We start from the raw sequence: 10,465 nt of genomic DNA on the forward strand, positions 1-10,465 counted from the left end.
TAATCGAAACATGTCACAGCACAAAGACAAGAATGGTAGCAGATAATCGCCTAGTACTTTTTGCTTTTCACACCGCCTGCACTAAATAAGTTTCTTAAGGGTACTTTTGTAAAAAAAAATTGAAAAATTAGCTGGCGTTGGGAAGAACAAAAAGGCCGTACAAATAATAGCAACTCCCCACAATATTTTTTTTGTCAACCCCCTCAAATTTTGTTGAATACGTCAACTTTACCCAGTGGTGTGACAAGGCCAGTGTCTCAATAGTCACAGACTCAGTTGTTACCTAGTTGAAAACATTTGTGGTTAGACATGTAAATGAGCATGGTTGTTAATGAACTATTCTAATTTCACTCGTTAAGAGTTCATTCCGTAGGGTGGAAATAAAATAAATTGAAATTTAAGTTTTGAATTAAAATAAAATGTAAAAGTGAATTTTTATCTTATTTTACTGTTTATGTTATTTTTTCCCGCTCTTTTTCAATTCAAACAAACATATCCTAGATGTAGATGTTCAATCATATTCATTTGTTTAATTAAATAATTAAATTTAAGTTTGAGATTAGTTCAATTATTTAAATGAGTTAAACCTTATAAATTCAACATCAATGACTCGTTAATAACACTTTTTTTGCACAACTGACTCATTGCTTTAAATTGATGACGATAATTTCACTAGCTTATCATTTATATATCTATTATTAAAATATGTAAAATTTTGTTGAGAACGTAAAAATTAATTTTGAAGTTTTTTTTGTAATATTCAATAAGTTATGAATTTTTTTTTGGATTATGAAATTGTACCAAAAAATAAAAAAAAGTACATAGGTATTTGATAAAACAATCATCTTATTTTGTGCTTATGAAGTACACTTTCTTGTTTTCTTTTCCTTAAGTTGTATTTGTAAATTGGTGTTAAAATCTCTAACTCTCTATGACATGTAAACATGTAATGAACATTTGATAATAAATAGACTTAAAAGATTTGGTTTTTCCAACAAGATAAGAAATACAACTTAAAAATCAACCTATAAAGGAATTTATTCTTATATTATAAATTAAAATTTCCCTCTCTCAATTAGATATTTTTAACATCTTTTCTTTTTTTGGAAGTGCATTTTCACACTTTCTGACAAAAAATATCTCTCTTATAATCTCAAATCACCATCCATTCATCTTTATACATGCACACACAGGTGTAGGGTAAAAGAAACTTATGTTAGTTGTTTAATATAATAAAATATATAATTTTTAAATATTTTTATATTTATTTCATTTAACATATGCTTATATTTTAAAATGTTTATATATAATGGCTCACTTATTATTTCGCTTTAGGAATATAAAATGTCAAAACTGACCATATTGATACTCTACTCCTTCCGAGATCAGTCTCATGGATGTGTCAAAATATCCTGGATCTACCCCTAATAAAAAAATGTCATTTGGAAAATAATTCAAAATATGACTATATGAGCTAAATCCATTTCTAAAACACATTCAGGTTTAACTTTTAAAATTTGATCATGTTAAAATTAAGTTGAGACTGGGCTAGGACTTAAAGGTGCTAATGTTAGTACACCGAGTGATCTACAAAATCTTGCAAGGAGATATTCGATAATGAATGCTTTGATTGGGTGATAGCAAGTTGTCGTCTATATTGTTGGCCGAATGGCACATATAATATCATGATTATCAAAACTATATCAGTCCCAGCATGTGTTGTTGTCCCAATATTTGTCGTTAGCAAATACTTACCCAACTCACTATCATGACCCTCTTTATCGTACCATGGACTATGTCATCCTAACCAAGGCAAATGAGCCACTTTCAATCCAAGCCCCTTATGTTGCAATTTGAAACCTTACTTTATATTTTAACAAATTAAATTAAAGCGACCAAAGTTTGGTCCCCATTACGGATAGCAAGCACTTGAGAAGAACCATGCACACTCCTTTTTTGTGTCATTTTCCTATGCCGTACTTCATTTTTATGCCACGCTTATCCACAAACTCATCCCACATTTAGATCCTTCTCCGATTCTCACCTGTTGTCTACTTCAATACCATGCACGTTTGTGCCACCATCATGTGATCTTTGTCCCCTTCATATATATGCACTTGCCATGTATCCCATTGGGATCAGAACCAATGAATATTTAGAATTTCCATGAAAGGGATGGTGCATCTTGTTGAGTACCTGATTGAGATGTGTCTCAAATGGTCAACAAGCTAAAGTGAGTGCTACTATAGACTCATGGCCACCGCCACCACTGTGCCCATCAGTGTTTGAAAGTGACAGAATTTTAATTGGACCATTCACTGCCTCACCATGCACTTTTTAAGTCCTTTTCAGTGTAGTCATTTTACACCAAGCAAATATGCATACAAAACTCTCTTGTATTTTGCATTACCTCATAACAAATACATCTTGCTTGCGAAGAAATTCACCCTGATGATGATGTTTTGTTGATTGGCACTTTAATAGTTACTGTAATCCTTATGCACTCGTTATATATACACCACTAACTAAACATTGAGTAGCCCATCAAGATATAGAGAATGAGAGGTGGTGACCCATTTGTGTTGTTGATTCTTTGGAGCAAAAGTGTCCTTGAATAAATTAATAAGGATGAGCATCTATTCATCCATTTCAATCTCGTTCCTGTATTCGTCTGTCATTTCCTTGGTAACATTCATAAAGACAAGATTACATTCTTGAATAGGAAGAGAAAGGGGGGGTAGGGATGATACACAAACTATACTATGGTCAAAACAAAAATGCCAATAATTAATGGGTATATATATGGCTTATAATCCTGTAGCTGGTAATTTCATTTGAATGGCTAGCCTTCTCTTTCATCATCTTTTGGTCTTGTTGAAGAGCTTGAACCTGAGGCCATTCCAATGACTTGGCTGTGTGTGAACCTTTGTAACTGAATCATGCGCGCATAAATCCCATCCGGGTGATTTTTCAACAACTGTGAATGGGAGCCTTGCTCGGCTACTTTCCCATCATCAATCACAGCAATCAGATTGGCATTCCTGACTGTTGATAGCCTATGTGCAACGATGATAGTTGTTTTTCCTGAGGAGGCGCGGTCTAGAGCCTCCTGAACAGACCTCTCTGATTCAGCATCAAGTGCACTTGTGGCCTCATCAAGAAGCATAAGTTCAGCCTTCCTCAAAAAAGCCCGAGCAACGGCTATTCTCTGCTTTTGTCCCCCGGATAGTTGAACACCTCTCTCCCCAACAAATGTTTTGTATCCATCTGGCAAACCAGATATGAACTTGTGTGCATTGGCAAGAGTTGCAGCTTCAATTATCTCAGCTTCAGTGGCTGACTCATGCCCATAAGCGATGTTTTCATAAATAGTAGTAGCAAACAAGCATGGCTCCTGAGGTACCACAGAAATGTGCCTTCTTAAGGACTTGAGGTTGTATTTCCTGATGTCCTTGCCATCAATCATGACCCGACCAGATGTTGGATCATAGAATCTTTGTATAAGTGCAATAATTGAGCTCTTACCACAGCCACTAGGTCCTACAAGGGCAAGAGTTTTACCAGCTCTTGCACGAAGACTGAGGTCACGAAAAACTGGCATATCCGGGCGAGTTGGATACGAGAAGTCTACATGCTTAAGTTCAACTTCACCACGAAGACGATCAGGAACAAGAGTAGCATCTTGATCATCAGGCTCAATTTCAGTTCTGCGGTCAAGGAGTTCGAAAACTGACCTCATGGCCTGGCCTCCTTTGATAAAGTCAGGAGCCAGTGTTAAAGTTTCAGCAGCACCATTTGCAGAAACCATTAGGACCATAAAAACTCGGATTGTTTTAGAGAAGTCAGAGATGCCATGCTTCACTAGCCAAGAAGCATACCAAAGACCAAGTGCATAGGAAGCATAAAGTGCAAACTGAGCTACACCATATCCACTTCCAGAAATTTGTCCCTTCCAAAAACAACGCTGTAGTGGAGCTTGGAGATTGGTGGTGAAAAGGCCAACAATTTTTGTTTCTGAATTGAAGGCTGCAACTGTCCTTACATTGGCTATAGCTTCTCCTGCAAGTTGTGTAGCCTTGGCATGAGCAGCTTCCAGGTCACCAGAGAAACCGGTCATGAACATTTTCTGTATAAAACCCAACAAGATACAAATGAAAACACAGAATTGAATCACAAAACATGTCAAGAAAGAAATCTAAAAAAAACAAACCTGCAAAACAGTGGCTGCAACAACAACAGGAAAGACAGCTACGAGGACAAGGGCAAGGCGCCACTGCAACACAAATCCTGCTGTACAGGCAACTAGCATAAGTGCAGTGTTCTGCACAATTACAGAAATTCGATCTCCAATGGCTGATCTGACATTGTTGGCATCAAGAGCCAGCCTTGCAGCAATCCTGGCACTCTCATTTTCCTCCTGATCAAACCATGCCATTTCATTTTTGAGCACTGCCATCAGCATTTTCTCTCTCACACGTTTGGTAAGATTTTCCCCAACAATGTCCCAGAAGAAGTGTTGCAATGTGTTGAAGAGAAGTGCAGTTGATGAAAGGCCAATCAACAAGTAGCAGTACTTTTCTATTTCGCGGATCATGTATCTGTGGTCTGGATTGTAATACACACTGAGGACAGCACTTAGAACATAAGCAAAGAAGGCACTAAGGGATCCACAAACTACAGACCCTATAGAGCCAATTAAAGCATAAAGCCATTCAGGAGAGTTCATTTTTGCAAGTCTCCAGAAGGAACTAGCTTGCTCTTTGAAAGCAAGCTTTTCAAGCCTGTAACTTGGATGTGAAGCATCAAGGGAAAGACTAAAATCAGATGTAGAGAAATCAGATAGCCTACGCGAGTATGGTGACCGTCCATAAGAAGAATTCCTAGCAATTATTGGTGAGCTTACGGAGTTTCTGGCACTTGAAGGCCTGCAAATAAAAATGTCACGTGAGATGATATATGGATATATGATATATCTCAGCTTGGAATATTCAGTGGCCAAAAGATGAATAAATTTTCATAAACAATGTAAATTAACTACAAACAGCTTTTTTCAAAGAATGCCAATGTCGAATATTAGTGGAAGCTACCTTGCACTACTCTTTCTAGCATTATTCACGGCAGTTTCATGAGCCATCTCCTGCATCTTTATAAGCTTGGCATAGACTCCATTTTCACCTTTCGAGAAGAGCTCATCATGAGTTCCAATTTCAGAAACACTTCCTAGCTGAAGTACAGCTACAAGGTCAGCTTTGCGAATTGTGGAGAGACGATGGGCAATTACAAGAGTTGTTCGGCCAATCATGAACCGGTCAAGGGCTTCTTGCACAAGCTTTTCTGACTCTGAGTCCAATGCACTTGTTGCCTCGTCTAGGAGAAGAATTGCAGGGTTTTTCAGCATTGCCCTTGCTATTGCTATTCTCTGTTTTTGCCCTCCAGAAAGTTGCAGCCCTCTTTCTCCTACCTGCCAATGAAAAATAAATTCACTTATCCGCTATCATATAAGTTTAACAAAATATCATTTTCAAACGCTATTTTCAGATAGTTTAAAAGAAGATGGAATGGTAAAAAATGGAATATAATGAGATTTATTCTATTCCGTTCCATGTAATATCTTTTCGTATTTCTTTCACCAGTTTGGGGCTGCGATGAAAACAATTAATTATTCATTAATTTCCTTACCATTTCATCCACTTCTGAAACAATTGAATATAAATTTTAATTCAAATTCTCTATCATAGAATATTCAAGCAATGGTATGATATTTTTAATCCATTCTGTAACGTTTCCATCGTACTCCACCCATCAATTGATAATATCCAAACATAGGTTAAGACTCTTGTTCCCAAATGGGGGGCAAGCTTATTCTCAATTAAATTAAATTAGTCCAGGACTAAAATTGTGAATCTATTATCAGTTTCTGCTTCATCATCTTTAAATTATCATATATATTATATTATTCCTTCTGTCATTGATAATTAGTTTATCAAGTGTGCCATGAATAAATTATCTATTCTTATGGAGGCTACATAATTCATGAAGAACTTTTTCGGTGCTCTTCATTTTTGTTATATATTCTGGGCATTTCCAGGTTGGTTGGTTGTCTAGTGTCCTCATTTAAGAATTGAACATGCACAAGTTGACTGAAGCATGTTAACCCTCTTGGTCTTTTGCAGATGCAATGCATAAACAGGCATTTCCTGGCTTTGACTTCTGAACAAATCTCATCTTTAAAAAAAAATAAAGAAAGACAAGTTATACTTTTTGACCAAATAAATAAATAAATAGTGGAGACTCGAGACAATACCCTGTTTCTGTGTTGTACTAATTACTAATTGTAACAATTGTGGGGGATAAAGACATTTATATTTTTATCATCCATTTTTTCCTATTTTCCAAATTTTATTTTATTTTATAATATTTAAATTGACTGACAAGTTACAAGCTTGGAAACAATCCAATGCTTCTGTAGTTCCACGCCAAATATTCAAATCCAATTATGTGACTAGCTTAAAAGGGCCACCACCAATTCATCACCACACATGCAATTCCGGAAGCCATTTTCATAAAACACAGATGACTAACCTGTGTTTCATAGCCATCAGGAAGTTTAATGATGAAGGAATGAGCATTAGCAACCCTGGCAGCTTCTTCAATCTCAACTTGGTCTGCATCAGGCCTACCCAACAGTATATTTTCTCGTATTGTGGTCGCAAACAATGCAGGCTCTTGGCTCACTAGTCCTATCTGCTGCCTCAACCATCTAAGCTTCAAAGTTTTAATGTCATGCCCATCTAACAGAACTTGTCCTGCACACAAATTTTGTTCAACATTATAAACCACAGCTAGCACAAAACTTCAATCTCAAAGTTCAAACAAACAAGTCAAACTTTTCATACTATACTAAAAAGATTTTAATTTTCAAAGTTTACCTGAAGTTGGGTCATAGAATCTCTCAATGAGGGATACAACGGTGCTCTTGCCAGAGCCACTGCTACCCACCAAAGCTATGGTCTTGCCGGCAGGTACATTCAAGGAGAAGTCATTGAGGATCTGAACCTCGGGCCTAGATGGATAAGAAAAGTCAACATTTTTCAGCTCCACAAGTCCAGTAACTGTGTCTAGTTCGATGCCAGATTCACTATTTCGATCAATATTCGGCTTGTGATCAATTATACGGAAAATCTTCGCAGCAGCAACTCTGGCCTTTGTAAACGCAGCCATGCTTGGTGCAGATTGCCCCAAACCCCTGTGTGCATCACAATAAAAATCCTTAACCATGTTATTAAAATAAACCTTAAAATGAAAAGCTGTTGTTTCAATGACTATAACACGAAAATGCACACTAATACTCACAATCCACCAATCATAACAGCAAACATGGTTGCAATGGCAAGTCCTCCGTTGGTGGCGTGGTGCCTAACCAGATAGCCTCCATACCACAGCAGAAGCGCGTAACAGCAGAAAACAACAAAGTAAGTAGCACCCAATCCCATTCCCTTTGCAAACCCAGTTTTGTAGCCAATCTTCTGTGCGATCCTCAAGGCTGATGAATAAGACTGCAATGCTCTGGACTCCCCAACAAAGGCTAACACTACCCGGATTTGTGCAACCGTCTGCAATGCACAAACAATGCAATAGGTAATGCAATGCCAATTCAAATAAAATGCAATTAACAAAGTTTCTTAACTTTGTTATACTCTGAAGTCTCACCTGTTCCACAATGTTGCCAGCTTGAGAAAGAGCTTCCTGGCTCTTGCCAGAGAGCTTAGCCAAGGTGGCGGTGTGAATGCCTCCAATCACAGCTATCATAGGGACAACAGCAAGAGTCACCAAAGCCAATTGCCACACAGCAGTGAAACCCACAACAAAGCCAGAAACAAAGGTGGCCATGTAGTGAATGAAATTCCCCAACTGCACAAGAACCATAAAAAAATGAAAATTGAGAAAAACTAGTCCAAATCTAGTAACAGAAAAAAAAAAAGGAACTTGTTGAATTTGGCACTGCACCTTCTCACTAATGGCATCCTGGACCATGACAGCATCGGTGTTGATGGCGAAAACCACGTCGGATGTCCGAACCTCGGTGTCGAAGAACTGAATGTCCTGGTTCAACGCAGCCTCTAGATACTTGATTCTCATCGTGGTCGATTGCCGCTCCCCGCTCCACATCCAACACGAAATCTCTGCAACCACAACAACAACAGTAACAACTTCAAACCCATCATAATCAAAATTCAAAGCCAGACAAACACAAACAAAGAAGCAGTGAGACAATTGAATTGAATTGCAACTCAATTCAATTCAATTCACTGACCTGCCCATGAAGAAGCCCATATAGCAGCCCCCACCACCAGGAAGTAAAATGCATACTGCAAAAAAAATAAAAAAATATCACACAACACAACTCACTCACATTCACTCCAAAAAACAGAAAGAAAGAAACTTTAATAACAGCACTCTTGAGTTCTGTCTGTTACCTTGACCACTTCCTGAGTCATCTTGTCGACATCATTAGCATTGGAGCCAAAGGAATTGACAAGATCCGCAAAGAAGCGAAGAAAGAGAGGCAGAGAACAACCGTGCACAACTGCTCCAACGGTTCCAATTCCCATGAGAACGTAGTCCAACCCATCAGCGAATCTGAAAAGCTCTCCAAACCCAACAGAGGGAACACTCTCTTTCTCTTTCTCTTTCTTCTCCCCATTAGTAACTGCTGCAGAAGAAGAAGAAGCACCAACAACATCTTTGTTGGGTGGTTCAGAAGTGTTCATTTCCATTGGAAGTTGGTGATGTTGTGAAGGTGCAGCAGCAGCACCCTCTTCAGGAACAAGCTCAAGGCCTTGCATTTCGGTCCATTTCCACTGCTCAATGGTTTTTATCTCCTCAGAATCTTTTGACATTTGCAACAGCAAAATTTTGCTTTTCTTTATGCACAATTTCCCACCCTCCCTCCCTCTCTACTTTATTGTTTCACTCAACCACTCCTAAGTCCTAACTCATGCTAACTAACTCTTAATCACTTTCTCTATTATTTATTTTATAGTTAGTGATAGTATTATTTTGATCTAGCTAATGGTGTGTGTGTGAGAGAGAAGTTAAAGGTTCTTAATTTCACTCTTTTTATTCTTCATTCTTCTTGTTGTTCGTGTGAGGGGAGTATTATCTTCTGGAACTCAAGAGAGAGAGAGTGAGAGACTGTTAAGTTAAGTGGGATAATGTTCAGTTTTTTTTTTCTTCTTCTTCTTCTTTTTCTGTAAAAAACACCGAAAGTGACACATGGTGAGAACCTAGACAGAGAAAAGTTTCGAGACACTCATTGAGATAGAGAGATAAAGTTTTGAATTTCCACCCGACAATCAACACTGTTCTCACAAAGCTTCGAGATTAATTTTTGACTCACTCATGTTCAATAAAAGAAATTAAATAAAGGATCATATTATTCTTGAACTTATTTTTTACAATTCAATTTTTAGAATGAATATAATATAGAGAAAAAGGATAAGTTTGTTTTACACCGTGAGCATAGATATTAAATTTATAAAATATACAAAAAAATTAAATAATTTATTTATAATTAAACACATGGATTAACTTATACAATATTATTTTACTTAATTAGTAGTAGTTTCAAATTTAAATTTAAATTTTTTACATGCATTTATATTAAACAGTTTGAAAAAGATGTATAAAAAAAGTTGTCATCTAAAATATCTTACATAAATGGAATAATGGTACTTCCAATAAAAGATACACATAATCTCTACAAACAATCAAAATCATCCAATTATTTAACTATCAATAGTCATATATTATAATTTCATAGACTTTCATAAAAATAATTAATAACCTTAGAAGTCATATATAAAAAATGCTGTTTTTAAGAGACATATATAAAAAATGATCAAGTTTCTTTTAATGATAATATACGTGCATTAAATAATATTTTTTATGTCTTATTTCTCTCATTTCATTTTATCTTTCTCTTAGTTGTAAAAATAATTGAGGGAATGATTTTCTTAACATTGTTCCTTTTTTAATGGAATAATTTTTTGGTCAAAGAAATAATTAAATGGCCACTGATTTTTATTCCTTCAGCCTTGGAAGTTAATTTCCTAAACTAAAATTTTAAAAAGGTTGTGAGGGCAATTTACATCTACTTGTCCCGATCGCAACCCAGGACATTGCTTTGCACCTTTGCCACACAGTCTCCTCTTTGTGCGCCACTTTTCTCTACTCCAACTCACAAAACAAAGGAAAAAATAAAAGAAAAATGAAAGCACGTCAAATAAAAGAACGTCCATTTTTTTCCAAAAGAAAGCATTTATGCACATGATCTACCACTAATATTTTATGCTTTTATCTTAATAAATAATTTAAAAAGGGTGTTGCGGATTTAAAACCTATGTGCAACAACATGCTAAAACATGGTTAAAAACCTGAAACATGTTTTTTCATAGGCTGCAAA

The 10,465-nt window shown here is 36.4% G+C and overlaps 1 protein-coding gene across 1 annotated transcript; it reads right to left on the reverse strand.

The window, feature by feature from the left end:
- Window positions 1-2,605: 2,605 nt before the first annotated feature.
- Window positions 2,606-9,289, reverse strand: LOC114407102 (ABC transporter B family member 1-like). The gene is made up of 10 exons (XM_028370075.1): window positions 8,478-9,289; window positions 8,315-8,369; window positions 8,008-8,183; window positions 7,711-7,911; window positions 7,354-7,613; window positions 6,930-7,246; window positions 6,583-6,806; window positions 5,088-5,461; window positions 4,211-4,925; window positions 2,606-4,126 (listed from the first exon to the last, which is right to left on the reverse strand). Exons 1-10 carry the CDS (start codon window positions 8,898-8,900, stop codon window positions 2,843-2,845), a joined length of 4,029 nt encoding a protein of 1,342 aa, XP_028225876.1. The 5' UTR covers window positions 8,901-9,289; the 3' UTR covers window positions 2,606-2,842.
- Window positions 9,290-10,465: the final 1,176 nt, after the last annotated feature.

Source organism: Glycine soja, chromosome 3, assembly GCF_004193775.1.
Source record: "Glycine soja cultivar W05 chromosome 3, ASM419377v2, whole genome shotgun sequence".
Lineage (NCBI taxonomy): Eukaryota > Viridiplantae > Streptophyta > Magnoliopsida > Fabales > Fabaceae > Glycine > Glycine soja.

Excerpts from the sequence above, each read along its gene's own strand:
- LOC114407102 (XM_028370075.1), bottom strand. The coding sequence starts at position 8,900 with ATGTCAAAAGATTCTGAGGAGATAAAAACCATTGAGCAGTGGAAATGG. Across the intron at positions 8,370-8,477 it reads TGACTCAGGAAGTGGTCAAG|TATGCATTTTACTTCCTGGT; the intron begins GTAACAGACAGA and ends TTTTTTTTGCAG. Across the intron at positions 7,912-8,007 it reads AGGATGCCATTAGTGAGAAG|TTGGGGAATTTCATTCACTA; the intron begins GTGCAGTGCCAA and ends GTTCTTGTGCAG.